Source organism: Scedosporium apiospermum (genome assembly GCF_000732125.1).
Source record: "Scedosporium apiospermum strain IHEM 14462 chromosome Unknown SEQ_SAPIO_0110, whole genome shotgun sequence".
NCBI classification, from domain to species: Eukaryota; Fungi; Ascomycota; class Sordariomycetes; order Microascales; family Microascaceae; genus Scedosporium; species Scedosporium apiospermum.
This window is the reverse complement of record NW_015971811.1, coordinates 799,888-819,093: the sequence shown is the minus strand read 5'-3', so window position 1 is coordinate 819,093 and position 19,206 is coordinate 799,888. Positions and strand designations below refer to the sequence as shown.

General features: G+C 52.0%; 6 protein-coding genes across 6 annotated transcripts; 2 read left to right on the top strand and 4 right to left on the bottom strand.

The window, feature by feature from the left end:
* Positions 1–1,573: 1,573 nt before the first annotated feature.
* Positions 1,574–2,756, bottom strand: SAPIO_CDS7179 (uncharacterized protein; the record flags this gene model as incomplete). The annotated part of the gene is made up of 4 exons (XM_016789087.1): positions 1,574–2,227; positions 2,322–2,465; positions 2,557–2,665; positions 2,743–2,756. 4 exons carry the CDS (start codon positions 2,754–2,756, stop codon positions 1,574–1,576), a joined length of 921 nt encoding a protein of 306 aa, XP_016640914.1.
* Positions 2,757–3,869: 1,113 nt separating this feature from the next.
* Positions 3,870–5,173, top strand: SAPIO_CDS7178 (uncharacterized protein; the record flags this gene model as incomplete). The annotated part of the gene is made up of 2 exons (XM_016789086.1): positions 3,870–4,434; positions 4,491–5,173. 2 exons carry the CDS (start codon positions 3,870–3,872, stop codon positions 5,171–5,173), a joined length of 1,248 nt encoding a protein of 415 aa, XP_016640913.1.
* A 663-nt stretch (positions 5,174–5,836) lies between these two features.
* On the bottom strand, positions 5,837–6,726 carry SAPIO_CDS7177 (uncharacterized protein; the record flags this gene model as incomplete). The annotated part of the gene is made up of 3 exons (XM_016789085.1): positions 5,837–6,150; positions 6,288–6,555; positions 6,694–6,726. The coding sequence occupies 3 exons, from the start codon at positions 6,724–6,726 to the stop codon at positions 5,837–5,839; spliced, it is 615 nt and encodes a 204-aa protein (XP_016640912.1).
* A 1,687-nt stretch (positions 6,727–8,413) lies between these two features.
* Positions 8,414–10,530, top strand: SAPIO_CDS7176 (ATP synthase regulation protein nca2; the record flags this gene model as incomplete). The annotated part of the gene is made up of 2 exons (XM_016789084.1): positions 8,414–8,430; positions 8,520–10,530. The coding sequence occupies 2 exons, from the start codon at positions 8,414–8,416 to the stop codon at positions 10,528–10,530; spliced, it is 2,028 nt and encodes a 675-aa protein (XP_016640911.1).
* Positions 10,531–10,827: 297 nt separating this feature from the next.
* On the bottom strand, positions 10,828–13,342 carry SAPIO_CDS7175 (Uncharacterized protein; the record flags this gene model as incomplete). Its single annotated transcript, XM_016789083.1, has 3 exons — positions 10,828–11,583; positions 11,663–12,699; positions 12,826–13,342. The coding sequence occupies 3 exons, from the start codon at positions 13,340–13,342 to the stop codon at positions 10,828–10,830; spliced, it is 2,310 nt and encodes a 769-aa protein (XP_016640910.1).
* Positions 13,343–14,593: 1,251 nt separating this feature from the next.
* SAPIO_CDS7174 (uncharacterized protein) lies at positions 14,594–17,776 on the bottom strand (the record flags this gene model as incomplete). The annotated part of the gene is made up of 7 exons (XM_016789082.1): positions 14,594–15,594; positions 15,662–15,806; positions 16,197–16,978; positions 17,048–17,100; positions 17,193–17,277; positions 17,375–17,489; positions 17,660–17,776. 7 exons carry the CDS (start codon positions 17,774–17,776, stop codon positions 14,594–14,596), a joined length of 2,298 nt encoding a protein of 765 aa, XP_016640909.1.
* Between the last annotated feature and the right edge of the window lie 1,430 nt (positions 17,777–19,206).

Here is a 19,206-nt window from a genome sequence, read left to right as displayed (position 1 = left end):
GCGAGGTATTCTTCTGGAGGATAACAAGGGCAGTACTTAGTTCCCTAGACTAGAGTGCTATAAGGGACGAGTTTGGATTCTTTTTTCTGAGCTTGGATGCCGGGGTCTTCTGGACTTCGTCTGCGATGGAAGTTCGATTTACTATAAAGAAGTCGCTTACGTAGCTCGAGTCGCGCCCTTGACGAACCAAAAAATCTCTTGGAGCAACCAACTCTCCACAGCGTACAGAGAGTAGTGTGTACAACATCCGCCACATGCATTCCCATCGAACCTCCATCCTAATAGCATCCCATCCCGCTGCCCCTCACCCCTCCTCCGCCTTTCCGTCCTCTTCCTCCTGTCGTCCGCCATGTTCAAAGCGCGTCCTCTCGTGGCTTCATTCCCCGCTAGAATCAGTCTGCCTCAAACCTCACGCCATCGACTCATGTCGAGCATAACCCCCAACTTCTCTCCCGGCTCTGACACAGCCGCCCTAAACTCTTCCTTGGAGCCGCTCATCTCGCGGTCCGCGAGTCGGTGGAGTCTGACCCCGAGCGGAGAGGGGATCGAGCGGTCCTTTAAGTTCAAGACTTTTGCTAAGACGTGGGTATGTCTCGCTCAACGCAAGGAACACTCTAGGCCATATTTTCTCGCCTCCTCCATCATGAAGTTTGTTTTATGCTCAATTTCTTGTAGGATTTTATGACAGCCGTCTCTCTTCAATGTAAACTACAAAACCACCATCCCGAATGGTCCAACGTAAGCTCCTCTTCCTCAAGATTACCTCCTCCAAAGTATCATCTCAGCTCCAGAACCTCATCGCAGCGTTAGGTCTTCAATACAACCTTCATCCGCTGGACCACTCACAATCCTAAGGGTCTTTCCGAAAAGGACATATCCTTGGCCGTGATCTGTGACGACCTGGCCAAGGCGTTCGGAGAGATACCGTCTGAGGGAGAGGCGTCATCCGGGACCCAGTCATCGGATCTGGTTGGCCGTGCCACTAGCTCTGCTGGAGAATGCTGTGCACCTAGGAAGTGAGGACTGGGGTATTTTGTCCATGTATGATAGATAAAAATAACACACCGGACTGCCATGTGGTGAGAGTGCGGTCGTTGCAGGTAATACTTTGCGCTTACACCATGCGTATACTATTTTGTTGTAACACTTACGAACTAGGAACCTCATTCTCTCTTTTGGACAACGGAACAAATAATCAGAACTTTTTTTTGTATTAACTCGTAATTATTAAAGTGGTCGTAACTATTAGAATCGCCCAGATTATGTGCAGGAATAACAGAAGCAAAAAAATGTATGTTCTCATGCCATTCGCAACGCCCAATTCGGTGATTTTCGGGTAGATCCTTCCCATGGATCCATCGCCATTCTCGTCACAATCGTTCTCCTCTTGATAAGGGTCAAGACCTGCGAGGGTCTAGCCGCCCTAACACGGTTTCGTCTCTAAACCATCCACAATGACATCTATTTACAGGCCGAACCCATTACCTCGCTACTTCAAGTATGCGAAGGGCGTTTTTCGGCATCTCGGTTTCCCAAAGGGGGTTAATGATTCGATCGGAATTCGATATCGAATTTACTGCTTCTTCTTGGCTTGGAACTCGGCGAGCTTCTTCTCTCGGCGGCGCTTGCGGGCCTCCTGAGTAGCCTCGGTGTCCAAGATCTTGTCCCACCACCTGAAGCTGGAAGCGTAGTTGCCAATGAACTTCTCGTGGTGGAGATCGTGGTGGTCGGCACCGGCCCAGAAGGGGAGGAAGTGCCTCAGGCTCCAAGGGAAGTCGTAACCGCTGTGGGCATCGACGGCCTGGATGAGACGGAGGAAAATCCACGCGTACATGGTGAAGAGGTGGAGGTCGTTGGTGAAGTAGACCCAGATGGCGGGCGAGCCGATGGTGCCGAGACCGAGAATCATGACTTCGATGGGCGACGCGTACTCGGCGGTGAGACCGAAGGGAGCCGAGTAGTAGTGGTGGAGCTTGTGGATGGCCTTATAGAGAGGGCCGTAGTGAAGCGACCTATGGGCGAAGTAGTGCCAGGTATCCTCCATGACGAAGAAGATGCAGATTTGGTAGGCCATCTTCCACATAGGGGGGAAAGGCACGCCATAGTCCATTCCGCACCAGGTCGCGACGGGATGGAAGAACCAGATCTGAGGGAGTTCGACGGTGAAGTGGCTGAAGAGGACAACGAGAGCGCAGTGAGCTTGTTCCTTCAGGCTGGGAGTTTTCAGCTATCACAAAAATCATGGTTAGCGCGATCGATTCTTTGGCGGAAAGACGGCACCATGCCATCTTTGAGAGCACAACGCGCGATATAAAACATACATTCTGAATCTTCCACTTATCGAAGTAGGGGATCATGCCAATGATGATCCAAGGGAGAGATCGGCCATAGTAGACAGCCTCATGCATGACGAAACTCAGAATACCCGTAGCAAGGGTGTCATTCTGCATCCAAAGATACCAAGCCTATACGAGAACGCGGCATATTAGCGCAAGTCCAATTGATGAAATTGAGAGCACCGAATCTCGAGGTGCCGGTAGAAGTGAGAAAACGTACAGCCCAAAGGCGCTCGGCGATGTTCAATTGGACATTGTACTTGGACACTTCGTCGTACACACCGAAGAGGGTCGTTTGCGTTTGGTTTAGATGTATTGTTGACGAATCGCTGTAAAAGACGGCCATTGTCAGTATTTCTTTTTGTTCGAATCGCTCCGAGACATGTCATGTCTTGTCAAGACTTACACGAGAAGATCCATCGCGACGGTTTCCGCGGGCAACCCGGGCGAAATTCAACAGAAAACAGGAGTAGAGATATTCAGGGATAAAAGACAAGAGTGAAGAGGAGACTCCCCAAAAAAAACAAGGCAAAAAAGAAAGGACAGACGCCTACTAATAGACTGAGGGGAGGGGAGAGACCGGAGAGGAGAGGAAAGAACGAGAATGAGTGGCGAATGTGAAGATGGAAAGGGCGATGGTGATTGAAAGAGACTCTGAAGTTGTTGGGGGCTCCCGAGATTTTATCAGATCGCAGGATACATTAGATGATGTATTAATTTTTTGTCGAACTTGGGGGCTTCATTCCAAAAGAAGTTGCGAAAAGGTAGTGTACATCACAATGTGAAGACCCCTGAATGAGCCGTAGTATTTGTTAGGGTCGATGGGAAGAATCAGGAGACTCGGGGTACTGGTACGAGATTTTCCTGTCTCCTGAGGGTGCTCGAATTAGAGGACTTTCGCGCCGCACCACCCTTCTGGAGCCCACTGCGAGTACGTACACTGCACAAAGAAGCTCGACGGTTCTTGTCGTTGACTGGTGCGTTGAACTGGTGGTGCCAGAATAAGTCGAGGTTTCCCTTCTGCTTCCCGGTTCCGGACCCACATCACGAACCCGAATACGAAATATTCACGGCTGCCAACTGCTGACAGCACTTGTCATACCCTCCCTTTCCAAGTCTTGTTGCCAAGAAGCCAAAAATCACTTCATATCGGGCTCATCGGCAAGAGGCCCACCCGCATCGACCGACGCCATACAAATTACGACAACGGATATTCTCTGCATGTGAGGCAGGCAGACACCAAACACTTTTGCCAATTGCGCTCTTAGTGGAAACAAAACTGCCCAGTTTCTTAGATTGGTCTCACGGAACCCATTGATACTTTTACCCACCGCCTTTCTTGTGGAATCTGGTCTAGACAAACCCGCATATCCGTTACGACCCTTGCTTTGCCTGCCTGTAAGGGAAAGAACCGCAACCCATCTCCCCATATTCCCCTACCCTCGTCGCTTTTTTTCCCTCCCATTCCCGCTGGGACCTATCATCTATTCGTCAATTCCCAACTTTTTTATTTTTTAACCTCTCCTTCTTCGGATGCCTATCTGCCGGCTCGAGCAATGGGTCCCTCGAATTCGGGTGCCTAGCGCCCCACTACGCAGGTCAACCAACGACACAATCTTCCCCCCCATCCCTAACCAATGGCGTGAAGCGCAGCGTATCTCCTCTTCCGTCGTCTGCCGATTCTCAACCTCGACCGTGCGATCTGGGAACAAGCCTCGCCGAACTCCTAGATCCACCAACGGGACCTCAGCCTCGAGCTCCATCTTTGATCAGCTCTTTCCCTCCGGTGAAGTTCCGGGTGTGACGCCCCGCACTACCAGGATCGGTCTGGGTCCTGGTCCTTCGGCCAATGCAAAATCCCGAGATTATCTGGTCAGCAGTAATGCCGCCACCGGGAAGGATGTATCCGTGGTTGAGGATATCACGTCTGTAAATGAGGGGGATCATGACGTGAATGAAAACCTCGCGGCCCCTGCGGCCAACGAGCCTGCCGTGCTCATCATCAGGAATGGGAGCAGGTCAACCCTACCAAGTGACTTCTATCGTGTTGCGCCGAGGAGCGCGCACCTCGATGGCCGTGCTTGGTCTACGATGCAAGGTTCGTTTCACTCTTCCCATGTGAAGTTATTTCTTTCCTTAACACGAGATAAATAGCCATTCAAGCACGGCACCCCGACACGAAGGAGCCATTGGACAAGTATCTCCTTCACTTCTCCTCCGTGGTAGAAGCCGTCGCTTACAAGCACGAACTTGAGCGACTCGTCGCATCCGAAGTCACGCCCGAGGAGAAGGTGCGCATGACTCTCGCGCCACCAGATGCCTCGCTGATGACCGTGGAGCTCGTCCAGGGAGCCAATGCCGTCCAGCAAATCGCCGGCTCTCGCCATTCCAAAGACGTCCTTCGCCATGGCCTTGACACGAGGAATATCGTCTTCGTCAAGCTGGATGGCCACCAATTGACCCTGAAGGAGCTCAAGGCGCTAATCGGAGCTGATGGCGAGCGTCGCAACTTGCCGTGGAAACTGAGCTCGTCTTGGGGTAGAGGCGGCATTGCGGTAACCCTAAAGGGCGAGGTACCACGTGTTGTACCACCACCACCTGTAGCAGATGCAGCCGGGGCGGGACCTGCCGTGGCGTCTGCAAGTGACGAGGCCGCTGCGCAGGCCGTGGAACCTTGGAAGGAGAAGCACCGGGAGGACCACTTCTCAAGATTCTTTCTCTCTTTCCACACCGTACATGACGCGCGAAGGTTTATCCGCTCCTGGCATAGACGTAGGCTTAACGTCAAGGATGACGAGTCTCGTGTAAGCGTAATGAACGCTTCGTTGATATGGTAGTTATTTTGTCATTACGAGATACCCCTAGACAAAAGTTAAATAGATAATAGACGATTGATATATCACAGAACTCTTCGCTCGATGCGCAGTGGGAAGAAGGATACCGTGATAAAAGTCAAGATAAAACAACGACTGGAATGTCTGTATTAAACCCAGATTGAATACCAAACTCCAAACCAGACAATCATCTCTCTAAATAAAAAAACTAACAAACCAAGCTGCCGGTAAAGAGGTAAAGGATCCAGTGAAGAGTCCATGGTAAAAGCGACTTTGGGGGGAGGAAAACAAAAGTTGAAGCCGAATCACAAGCACACGACATGAAACTCCGTTTCTCTTCCGTAGTTTTTTTTTTTTCCCTCTTTCAGACATTTGTTGCCTCCCTCGAAAACCTGTGTCTCAAAAAAGGAAAAAAGGGCGTATCAAGCATCTATCTCATTCTTTCGCGTATCGCCGTACGTTTGCTGTCTTCGGTACAATCGGTGCCGGGAAACTAAAATCCGGGTAAGGAGGTGGACGAGAACTTGTGGTGATGTATGTTGTGTGTGTGTATACGTGGACCGCGGTGTGCATGACTAGGGGGGCTGAACAACGGACGAGTTTATCGGAAACAGGCAGGGCGCAGGGCGCGAAATGATTAATCGAAGCACCGTATATTCCCTTCGTCTAGCAGCACTTTCCACCCAAGCCACCGGCTCCCTTCTCCGCAACGTTGACCGCAGCGTTCGGTTGCTCGTTCTTGGCGCTGTCCACGAGTCGCTTCTTGATATCGGCGGCGAGGCTGTAGAAAGCCTTGTCGATGTTGATGTTGTTCTTGGCGGAGACCTCTAGGAAGGGGATACCGAGTTCGTCGGCGAGGGCCTGGCCTTGTTCTGTCGATACGACACGCTTCTCTTCCCAGTCACATTTGTTGCCGATCAGAATCTTGTTGACGCCCTCGCTAGCGTGTTGTTCTACGTTGGAGAACCAAGTCCGGATGTCTAGAAGTGGAGAATAAAAATGTCAGATTCGCATGCATCGCCTTGCGCATGAGGACCTGACCCGTCGCGAGAGTCCGTGCCGTGCGCCGTAACCCTAGAGGAATTAAGAAAAATAACAGGTAGCATCCGTGACTTACTGTTGAAGGACCGCTCGTCGGTGACATCATAGACAAGCAAAATACCCATGGCACCTCGGTAGTACGCTGTCGTGATGGTCCGGAAGCGTTCTTGGCCGGCGGTATCCCAAATCTGAAGCTTCACCCTCTTTCCGTCAAGTTCGATGGTGCGGATCTTAAAATCGATACCAATCGTCGTAATGAACGAAGGGGTGAAGGAGTCTTCGCTAAATCTGAGGAGGCAGCATGACTTTCCTACACCGGAATCGCCGATAAGGAGAAGTTTGATCTAGGAAAAAGAAAACGAAAAAAGCAGTGTTAATATCTGGTCCCAACAAAACCCGCCCGTACTCTAGCTGGTAAACGCGTCCCACGAGGGGATAAATGCTACGGGAGAAGGGAGGGAGGCGAGTAGGGAGAGACGTACGAGGAAGTCGTAGTTCCGAGTGTTGCTCGACATCTCGATCGGCTGCGATGGGATTCGCTAGTTTAACTTGGTTCGGATTGTCAGCTCAGCAATGTCGAGGTATGATGGAAGTTGGAGGTTTGGAGTCGGTGGGCAGAATGCGGGTGCCTGGCTGGTGGTGAAGAGGCGAAAGGGGGGAGAAGTCGATCGAGGCTATCCGGAATTGCAACGTACTCTCTGGTTAAGGCAAGGACGGATTTTGTCGGGCGTTGAGCGAATTGGGCCACACAAGGATAGGATGGAGTGGCGAGTTGTTGTGTCGTCGGAGATGGTTGAGCAGTCGTCGCTCAAGGACGCTCAATCGAAGCAGCGGCTGGTCGTCTGCAGCAGCGATGCAAGCTGTCTTTTTCCTGGGGCGTGGAATGGATCTCGATGCGAGTATTCGGCAATGGCAGCGAAGTCGCAGAGGAAACGGCTTCAGTGGTCAAGTGGTGACGGTCCCCACCCTTGATCAATGATTGATTTGATGATGTTTCGTTAGGCCCTCAGTCTAGCGCAGATTAGACTAGCACTCTAGCACTATCGTGGTGGGGATCCTCGAGAGGCGGTCCTGGCGACAGTGGATATGGGGAGACCAGTTGTTGCGAGGCCTTGTGTTTCAGGGAAGGGCTCGAACGGCGAGGTTGAAATATTGAAAGACAGTCTTGAGGATAAGCCACCTTTGACGATTTCCAGGATTTTGTATGGAAGACTTGGATTTGATGGCAACGGACGAGGATTAAATCCGGAGCGGACACCGTTATGTCATACACGTGCAGACAGCCTCAATTGTTGGCCAACTTGGGACTCGGATCAATAAGTTTGGTGGGAAATTGGAATTGATCAGTGGACCAGGCACCTGGAACATTGGGATCTCTTAGGCGGCTGGCGGGGTGCATATGCATCGTAGCGCAGTGGCAATTACTTCGTACAATCGTGGTGCAGGCGTTGGCCGTTGTGATCAGTAGCCAGCTTGGGGCTCTGACAGCACAGCTGCAGCAGTGCAACAGTGACTGCTTGTTCAGTGCAGTGACCTTTCTAGTTTATGTAACGCTCCCTGCCATCAGCGGTCAGTGGAAACTCAAACTCCGCCAACTCAATTCCTCATTGCTCCACGACAACAGGTACCTTTCCATCCAGACGTCATTCCCATTTCACTAAACAAGAAACTGGCCACATGCTCTTGTTCCCTTGTTCCGTATATATATTTGTATAAGACGAGATTGGCGAGTATAGTCTGGTTACGATATCTGCCGGAAGACTGGACCGTTTATTGTTGGTTCCGTTCTAGTTTCTAGCATCACATAAGCCATCGACAGTACGGAGTAACTACCAGCTGCCCGCCGGGGCCAAAGTGGATCTTGGATATTCCATATCATTCAAACTACCATTCCGTATTTTCACCTTCACCTCACCACTCTGTCTGTCCCTGATCCCCTCAGTTTCGGCTGCTTGGTGATGGTCTTTCACGACATGATGAGAATACCTCTCTGCATCTAATTTTAATTCCATATCCTTCTTGAATGTGTGCCTAGACCATCTGTGGAGCTAGGCAATTTTTGCCTGCTGGCTGGGTCACCCGCTCTTTTCCGAATAGACGAGGTGTAATCGCGTGTTTTTATCCTCAGCTCCAGCTACTTCAAGTATCAAGACACTCGCTCACCTTCATGCCATTCCTCGTGGAGCGGCGCAATCCATCACCATGTCCGTGATAGGCGAGTAAGTAATTGATCCAGTTCTCTCATGGGTGGTGGTATTATATTGTTGGGGAGATTGGTTTTTCGCAGCTTGCTGACCCCCTCTTACAGCCGTGTCTGGGCCATCAACACACAGCTCAACTCCATATCGAGAGACCATGACCTGTTCGTCGTCACCGAAGATGAACAGGTCTCTCTCCAGGAGCAGGGCGTGTTGGTTGCCACGGCACTCGAGTCGCCTCGAGTAGCCGAATTGGTCCGGATCTTCAAGGCGCTTTCAACGCCTTCATCATCTGACCCTCTCTTACCTACATGGAGGATCGAGCAGCTTCTCATACAATCTCAACTTGCTATGCATCATGACACCTTCAAATTCACTCCGGGAGCTGTTGACGGCGAGCTACCAAATCCATTTGAGACTGAAATCGAGTGGCTCCTTCTTGCGAAGGCTGCAATGCAGATTTACGGTGCTATTCTGCAGACTCTGATTGACCAGAACATCTCGCTCGAGGACCACCTGTGGTATTGGGACGACATATCACGCTCATATAGGCTTGGTTTCCTCCTTTGGCTACAAAAATCTCCGCTCCAGCTGTGGAGCTTCACGAGAGATGTATATTATGAGAGCACCCATCGTATACGCTCCATGTATTCCCCGGAACTTAAACCCGAAGACGAGCTCGACGAAGAGCATGTGGCCGTGAGTCGAAAGGACTCTATCAAGTGCATGTCCATGTCGGATCGATGGAGGAAGTTTTACCACATCGTACGAACAACGGTCCAAGATAGGTCTCTCGTTAACATCCAAGACCGCATCTTATCACCGATCGCACTATGTCAAGCAGAGGCACGGGAAAAAGCATACCAGATCCGTCGCTTGAAGGAGAATATCGCTTGTGGAGTCGGCGCGCTAGTTCACGAAGGTCTCGATTTCAACAGGGGAGAATGGAAGGATGTGCTCGAACGAAGCGTTTCACTCATGGAGACGGTCATGGTCCAGACGGCAAACATTGACGGCACAGTATCTGATTTCGAAGAGGGAATCTTCCGTTTTGTCGACAATGACCCGGAGCTCTTAAATCAGCTTGATGAGGAACAAGATTCTCCACCCCGCCGGCTTGCGAACCGACTGCTCACGATTTTGCAACATCGACTACCTCGCCAGGCCGCCGATACCAGGGCTGTAATTAAGACCCACGGGCGTCCATCGATCTGGGTCAGGTATTGGCTCCCGGCTACTATCGGTCTCCTCTCGTCGAGTATGATCCTTCGCTTCCTTACTAACCGGAAGGCGGACATCATCCAAGCGATTGCGGACCTTGGCCTAACCGTTAGGGACTTCTGGAGCAACTGGGTTATTGACCCCGCACGGAAGATTATCAAGACCATTCGACACGACGAGAATCGAGAGCTTACGCTCATGAGTCGCGACAGCCTCAGGGCAGACCTCGAGAGCCTAGAGCGCATGGTTGTCGATTTTGCCGTCGATAAGCCCCATTTCGCCACCGCAGATGGCTCGGCGGTGGCTCTAACGGACGCTCAGGTGGCTGACATCCGCTCTCGGGTCGTCCACGGAGACGTGACACCTGTTCTCAAGGCCTACGAGAAGGATCTTAGGAAGCCCTTCATCGGCGCCGTGAAGGGGGACCTCGTGCGATCTCTTCTTATCCAGGTCCAGAAGAGCAAGGTCGACATGGAAGTTGCCCTCGGCGGAATCGACGCCCTCCTCAAGAGCCAGGAACTAGTCTTCGGCTTCGTCTCCCTCACCCCCGGGATCCTCATCTCCGTCGGCGTCTACCAGTACATCCGAGGCGTAATGTCTGGAAGGGTAGGCTTGCGCCAGCGCGACAGGACCTCCAAGACCATGCGGGCCGTGCGCACGATAAACCGGATGCTCGCCAAGGCGGATCTGACGCCGGAGAAGACTATGACGTACGAGCAGATAGGGAACCTCCTCTGCCAGGTTCATATCCTTCGGAACATTGTGCCGCAGACTATGCCGCAGGACACTAGGAAGGACTTCCTCATCGACCTTGATGAGTTGGTTAACTTGCGGGTCGTTCCGTTCCAGAAGAAGACGATGGAGGATATCGTGTTGACCTACGCGAAGTGGCTGCTGTGAAGTCGCCGAGCAGCCGAATCAATGTATTTGTGTGTACGATTCAAATATTCTACGCTTCTTGTATCGGATAGCGGATGGTAGCATAGATAGTATCATAGATACTAAAGGGGTACTTGTTTTCATGCGTCAAGAAAAGAAATGCCAGAATAATATCATTTTTTTTTCTTGCAAGCTTGGCAAGCAGGATTAAGCGGGGGTAACATAGAAGAAGAAATACATGGGTCCCCGAGGTATTATGATAAGTCGTTCACTTTCTACCCAACGTCTATCATATCTATCATCATATCGTTCCAACTCCTAGGACTTAAAGTTATGAGACGGCCTCCACTCCGTATACCTCCTCAAAACTTCCGGAGTCACAGACGGCCCTCTCAAACCAATAGCCTTAACCAAATGCTCCATCCCAATAACAGCGCCCTCCGTCTCCCCTCCCCTCTCCGTAAACACAACATGACCCGCCTCGTTAACCAAGCCTCTAATATCCGCGCCAGTATACCCATCCGTAATGACAGCCAACTCCGCCAAATCCACATCCTCAGCAACGGGCACCTTGGCAGCATAAATCCCAAAAATCTCCTCCCTTTCCTTGACGTCCGGCGGACCCACGAACAAATACCTATCCAACCGTCCCGATCTCAAAAGCGCCGGCTCGATGCTCTCGGGACTATTCGTGGCCGCCAAGACGACGACGTCCTCGAGCTTTTCGAAGCCGTCCAGCTCCGTCAACAGGGCTCCCAGGACACCTACACCCACACCACCCGCTCCGCCGTTACCTTTGGAAGATCCTCCTCCGCGGCGCGGCGTGAGGCCCATCGTGTCGAGCTCGTCGAAGAAGATGATGGCAGGGGCTGACGCGGCGGCGCGCTGGAAGAGACGCCGGATGTTGCGTTCTGTTTCGCCGACATATTGGTTGAGCAGCTCGGGGCCCTTGACGGAGAAGAAGTTGAAGCCGGATTCGGTGGCGAGGGCTTGGGCGCAGTAGGTTTTGGCGCAGCCGGGGGGCCCGTACATGAGGATGCCTTTGGGGGGTTGGAGGCAGAGGGGGGATTGGCCCTTGGGGGACGTCAGTAAAACCAGGAAAGCATTTTGTGCATACGAAACCAGTTTAAAAGCAGACGATGGTGGAACTCACGAGGACTTCTCGTATCATTCTCTGTAGCTCGTTCTTGACCTTCTGCTGCCCTCCGATATCCCTCCAGTGAACGGTAGGCGGCCGCAGGTTAATATCGTGCAACGAGCTCGGCGTCGTCCTCGCCAAAGCGCTCTCCAAATCCTTCCTCGTACAGGACAAAGGCGTCTCCGCATCCTTCAGCCCGCTCTTAATCTCGCGCCTCAGCCGCCCCACGGCAGTGTCGACGGCCGTGGAAGCCAACCTCTCCAGATCCTCGGGGTTAAAAGCGTACGTCCTCTTCGCCACGTCCAAGAGGATTTCCTCCTTTGCGTCCTCGGGAAGAGGCACGTTGAAAGACTTGAGAATCTCGACCTTGCTCGGCACATCGGGGATAGGCAGCGCAATCCCCTTAACGAACCTCTTCAACCTCCTCAGCTCGTGCGGCAGCGAAAAGTAATCCTTACACGTAGCCACGACGGCGACAGACGCGCGCCCCGCCTCAGCAGCGTCGCTCGCGAACTTGTCCAAACCTGAGGTCAATATCCCCACTAGCTGCGGCACGGACCTCTGTGCCGTCTCGAGGATGTCGTCGAGGTCGTCAATGAGCACCACGCTGGGCTGGTCGAGTTCGGCCTGCACGAGAATCCCGCTCATGGCGCTCGGGGGGGTTCCTTTTTGCGCGCGGATGACTTTGAATTTGCCCTCGCAGGCGCTGGCGATCTTGTCTAGCACAAAGGTCTTGCCCGTTCCACGGCCGCCATGGATGGCGATTGCGCAGGATCGCCAGCGGGCGTCGAGGGACGTTAGGGCGGGGAGGGAGGACTGCAGGTCTGCGAAGAAGTCGTTGAGGAGTTTCATCTGGCGCCCGAGGCCTGGTACGTTTGAGACGACTAGCTCGCGGCTACCCGCTGCTATTTGTGCATCGGAGCCTGTAGTGATGGCGGCGTGGGAAATCTCCACGGTCGTAGCCAGCTCGATTCGGGCGAGGTTATCTGTCCGTGAGTTGACCGAGATGACCCTGAACTGACGAGCAGTCGTGACAAGCTTGAGCTCGAATACTGCCCCAGGGTATACATACACAGCCCTTTTCGCTTGAAGGCGCAGAAGGTAAAAAGTGTCAGCTTCACCAATCGGCAAGAAAAACAAGAGAAGACAAGAGGGGGAGAAAAGAGCCTACTACTTACTCAAAAACTCTCTTATCCCCAACTCCCAAAGCGTCCTCTCCCACCCCCTCAACCCCAAATCCACCCCTTCACACTGCTCCCCCGTAACATCCTCCACAACTACCCTCTCCGCCGCCTTCTCCGTCGCCACACTCCTATTCGCCGTAATCCTCACCAAGTCCCCCGTATGGAACCCCACTGCCTCCATAAACACCCTCGTCATCTTCACCACATCCCCCTTCATATCCTGCGCAGACGGCATCACAGTCGCCTGCCTAACCAGCGGCGTGGTCGCAGTTACCGCAGCATCACCACTGTTCGGCGTCGCGACCCCGCTGCCTCCGGAGACTTCGCCATCCTGGAGTCTTTCCACGCGCACATGCACTACTGCGGCGGGTGCACCGTACGCGCGCTCGAGAGCCTCGAAACTGGCGCGGTTGACGAACAAGACGGGAGGCTTGCGGAGGTCCGGGCGGTCTTCGGGCTTGCCAGTCTTGGTTGGCCGGTCGAAGGGCCGGATTCGGCACTCGACTGACATGGTCTGGCAGATGGCTCTACGGGGCACCAGACTAAGTTCCCCAGTAAATTTATATCGCGGTTTCCAGAGCTGGGTTCTATACGGATGCCTTGAGGACTGTAGCTGAATGCCACGGCTTTGGGCTTATGCTGGAGTTGAGCCTGCTGCTGGTGTTGTTCAAAGTTTAAGAGTTTGGTTTGGTGCGGTGAATTTTGGGTGCGACGAAATTCTTGGTGGGATTGAAAAAAATAATGGTACAAAAAAATTTCAATTATTCTTCACATTGAACTTTAGGACAAACCTTCAACACGGCGACTGTGAGCACAACTTGTAGCAACTCTACAACACTTACAGCTTCAGCCTTCCGCGGAGTATTCGATTATCGTGAGGGCTCTTCTCTGTGACTGACACATAAAGAGCCGTTCTCGTTGTCTCACTTTGCTCGATGCCGATCAAGTTAATCAATCCACTTACATGACTCGAAAACCAGAAACTTCGGCTGGGGTCATTGCAAGTCGATCGTTCATAAATAACATGCTTGATTCATGCAACTGGGCCCGAGAAGCAGCTCTCTCAATGGGTATCATCATCGCCACAAAGCCACCATGAGGCCTTCACGGTATCCAGCTTTTCACAATCATCATCCGCACTTCGCTTCGATCCAAGTCCGACTCCTTTAAATGGGTATAAAGATTCATCTCGCCTCGCTAGATAGCCTTATCTGCCACTAGAAGACCGGGGAAACAAAAAAAGACCAAAAAAAGACATCATATCTACACCATAACTCTTACAAGGCATGACCGGGCTTAGGGCTAACTCATCACCAAGGCCAGTCTGCATGCCAGTCCGCTTCATCGAAACAAAAACAAAGGGGGCAGACTGACCATATCCCTCAGCCTTTCCGCTTTTTTTTTTCTTCTTGGTAAACCCCCCTGCTCCTTGCCCTGCCATATTCTCATGAGGTTTCCTCGGCAATCATGCCGTCGGTGCTTGGGAAAACAAGGGAGGATTTTGCCCAAAAGCCATAACGCACAATGAGTGGAAAGGAAAACGAAAAACAATAGAGAAAGCAAGCAGAGTGAACCTCCCTTGTTGCGCCCCAAACACCACCATCCAAGTCCGAAACCCCGTCCCTACGCATTATCCCGCCGATGATGTCCAGCAGGAAAGACCGAGAAATGCATTCCTCTTCCTTGTTTCGTCTTTCGTGGCACCTCATGTTTTTTTCCCCTTTCTTCTTAAAAACCTTCCACATCTCACACAGGCTGCTCATCACGAGTCTTCGCTTGATGATCGAAGCCCCGCACCTGTCGATGAGATGCTAATGGAAATTTTAGGACTCCCGCTCGTACTGTTAGTGAAGCTTTGTTTTCTCTTTAGGATGGATTGTGTTGAGGAGTTCGTCGACATCGACTTGCTGTTTCGCCGTTTATTCTGCATCAGCTTTCCGAGCTCGTCATCGTCGTCATCTTCTTCGCGGCGTCGCTTTTGAGGCGGTGCCGAAGTAGTCGACGTATCGGATACAGCCTCGCTCACGACGGAGCCAGCATCTGACACGCCATCCACGTCAGCCAGATCGTCGGTCGCTACCGCCATCTTATCAGGGCCATCCACGGACGCGTCCTGCTTCTTCGTGGCTGCCTCCGCATCGTTCACTAAAGCAAGTTCGCCGTCTTTGATGATCGAGGTCGATGGCGTCGCAGCGTCGGCTGAGACCGCGCCGCTTGCAGCATCGCCTTCCTCCATCTCCTCTTCGTCCCCGTCGGAAAGGTAATCGACTAGTCTCGTGGATGGCGAGGTGCCATTAGCAATGGGAGCCTTTGCCTGCGCATTGACCGTCGGTTGCTGCTCTTCCTCGTCGTCTTCGTTCCAGTACGCTTCTTCGGTCGGATCGACCTGGAGTTGCTCCATCATCCTGGCGTGCGCTGGCGGCCGACGCGTCACGTCCTCCTCCGCATCCAAAAGGAAATCGCTGCCCGTCGTGAAGCCTTGCGTTTGATCGTAACGGATAATCATATCGCGGAACGTTTCTAGGCTGCTGAGTGTGACAAGTTGTGGCCGGTAATTCTGAACCAGGTGCTTGACAAGATCCTTCATGCTTTCCTTCTTAATGAACTCAAAGAACTCTATGCAGGCTGAACCTAGGAGATTGTCTCGAGGCATAACGCCGATTAAGATATCGAGGATGGGACCGAAGACATCTGTGTCGATGAGATGCTTTACGTAGAACACATCTTGGAGGCCTAAGAGCTGGCGGAAAAACCGGATCGCAACTACAAGTGTGGGTGGTTAGAGGTTTGGCAAATAACACACACTAATATAGCACAATCCGAGACTCACCTAGCTTGAGATACTTCTCTTCGGTTTGAAGTAGCTGCAAGATTCGCAGTGAAATCTTCCTCTGAAGCACGAAACTCTTGCTGCGATGGTAATGCTGGCGGATGAAAAAGCAGAGTATCTCGATAAGGTATGAAAACATGGATGCCTGTTATGTTGTGAAGGAAAGCTTGGTCTTATTTTCGAGGTCGAGAAGGGGCTTGAATAGTTTTGTTGCCGAAGTCTCGTAGAAGCGTTCCAAGAAGAGCTCCTGCTGAGGATTGTGATCTATCGTCCGCCGGCCAGCGCCAGCGAAATCTCCCGTGGCTCTTGAGATGTTATCCTGAACCTGAGTCACTGGCATGCCGTCCAAGAGAACCTTCAACGCGTCTGATATCTGGGACTTCACACCCAAGTCAACCTCAACCAGCAATAGCTCAATTAACGAGTCCGTTAAAGGTGGATGACCGTCGCCAAGTTGTCGATATATCGTCGCTCGGATCATCTGTGGATCGTGATCGATTAGGGAGACTAGGATGTCAGTCGCGCCAACTCTTACGCCCACGTCCGGGTGACGCAGGCCGAAGTTGATGATTTGGAGGAGACCATGGGCGAGGAAGTTGTTATACAAAGCCTGACGAGCGGGTGGCTGGAGGTTCTTAGCTATCGTGCAACACTGCTGGATGAACAGGACGGCGTCCTTCTTTTGCTTCGGGTCCTGGTTCGGCGACTTGAAGATTCCAAAGAGTTCATTGAGAAATATAGCGTTCCCTTGGAGGTGTTGGACGATCTCGACCTGGTTGAAGAAGATGAGAGAGTTAAGAACGGAAAAGGTAGGGTCGTCGAGAATGCGCGCCAGTACGACATCTTTCAGGTACTGAAGCCGGTAGGTCTGGTGGATCTTGTGGCGAATATGTTCGTCTTCGATAGGAACGACCTCCTTGAAGCGGCCCTGACCATTCAACCACGCGCGATGGTTCGCCTTGTGGTTCGGGAAATCTGGGTCGTACTCGAGAGCGCCGACAACCGCATCGACACATTCGTCGGAGACCACATGCTCGATAAGTGCCGGGTCGTTCAATAGGATAACCGTCTTCATGATGTTGCAGAGTCGATGGAGGTCTGGTAGGCTTTCGAAGTCTTCGGACGTCTCGACAAGGGGTATCATCTTGCGGATGTAGTCCTCCTTAAGGATGTACTTCGCTAGGGCGTCCCTACCTGCACCTGTTGAACTCACTATCCTTATCTTCGTTTCGATCTCGCTGAGATTGCCTAGCTCGACTGGGGGGAGGGAAACCGTCGTAGCTAGATCCATAGTAAGGTCGTCAGACAAATTGTCGTCTTTTCGAGCACGTCAGTACGTTGCGCAACCTTCAAACTATTCAGATTCTGGAACGGTAGGACACAAACCTGCGGCGCCGAGCCCATTTTGGGTCGATTGTTGGACACTGTTCACGAATTTCCTATTACGCGTTATCCGTTAGAAGACCCATTCGTTTCCTCATAGCAACCATGCCTCGTCGGATATATAGGCTATCGAAATAAGGACACAAACCATATCATGGCGCAGCCCTCTGGTTCCTGGAAACTGAGGGCCATGTCGAGACCGCTGTTCGGTTCTGTCCAAACGATGAGGGTATCTGAATTACGGTTAGCCTCAGTGATGTAATCTCTGAGAGGCCAGCAGGAACGAGATTGAAGGGGGGAATAAAACAGAATAGAAGAGGATAAACATACCTCTTTGCTTCTGGAATCCATCTTCCCTGCATATACTTGTATCGAGGAGTAGGCGGTCCGGTTCATCTTCAGACTCAACGATTACCCGAGCATCGCGACACTGGCCATCGTCGGACTATTAATTGTTAGAGTGACCCGAATCTCCAAATAGATGGTAAAAGATCTAATGCTGTCTCGCATGTGTATCCGGTAATTTTGGGAAGTCGGAAAAGCGTTCGCAGGTTGACCACGGGACGCGCTGGATTTCCTTCGCCGCTGCCTAAGATAACGAATTCGACTACTCACCTGCGTAAAGGCAGCCGTACAGAAGCCAGTGCCTCTATCGAACCAGTCATTATTGCGCAGTTCATAGACCTTGACGCGCCTCTTATCCTTCGCCTGATGAGGCACGTGTTGTGCCATCATCAACGGCTCGGCGTCCACTTCTCGGTCGACGTCGACGTGGTGCTGGAGAGTCAGAGGCGTGCGGTGATCGCGAATCGGGAAAGGGGGCGGGTCGGGAGTCGCAGCGTTCGCTCAATCGATGCGCGAGGTAAATAAATGTATCGACGATAATTTCAAAATGGGTCGCGGAGTTGTTGAGGAGGATTTGTTTTCGGGCGGGCACGATAGGAGCGGTGGGAAAAGGAAGGTGACGTATGGTCCAAGGTCGCGTTACCGGTCGGGAGGAGAATTCTGTTCAGGAAATCGGACCAACCTCGCCAGGTTTGATGGCGTTATCGGTTGCCGAAAGGACTGGAGGAGCGCATAAGTGACGATAGAGACTACCGCGTTCCCTGCGATATCGATAGATGTCCTCGTGCGCAAAGCGCGACAGTGTTTTTTCTGGCCCTGTTTTCTTATTTTTTTTGCTTTGTCTGGGGGTGGATGTCGAGATCGGACTAGAGCGGGACTTTCTTTTTTGGGGGGGGTGGTGATGAGGCTGTCACAAAAGTCGGCGCTCGCTGCGGCAGTGGCGACAGCAGACAAGCTGGGATTTGGGGGGACCTGCGGAAAAAGCCACTGTGATGTGCCAAGCAAAACTCACCAGTTTTCCTTCTCCATATTATTGCTCCATTGAACCTAGGCTGGGCGCAACGGGGGACTCAGTTGATAAGGTGACACGTGACTAAAAGTTACCGGGGCCTGTCCCTGGTCTGTGCCATCTCGGCTTTCCCAGTTCCTAGACGATTCTTGCCTCTTTTGAAATCTTATGTAATCGGATTCCAAAGTGGGAAGCTGGGCGAGTGGGGGATCCTTCAAAGTGGAAGACGGAGTGGACCAAAAGCTGGGGAGTTCCTAGTCTTGAAGCACCCTAATTGAGTGTAAAATATCAATCCAGGGTGGGCGATTGATATTCATCAATGATGAGCGGCCGCAGCCGTACAGAACGAGGATCAGTGCATCAACACCTTGGCCGACCGTAGCCTTCACTTCGAAGTTCGATGTATACAAAGTGTGTTATAGATTTTAGATTACCAGTTTCTTTAAGATGCATGTCTGAACCCCCCACACTATGCCAGTTTCTGTGAAGGCGGTCAAGTGGGGGAAACTATAATAAGACCCGAAAATCGTTGGGCTGCAACTGAAGTTTAAACCTCTTCTGGGTTAATTTGATCAGAGCAACATTGATCCTTTTCCACCCCATTTCATCGAATCGATGCCAGTGTCCTTGATTGTGTGCCACTTCTCGGCTCTTTAGCTTCCGAGACAATCTAATACGGCACTGCCTTTGCACACTACTACATTCAATGATTGACCCTTTGGGGCCGCCGTCTCCAGTGATCCACCACCCAGCCACCGCTCTGTCGTATAAGAGTCCCCGAAGTATTAATTGGTGTACCGTATCACTA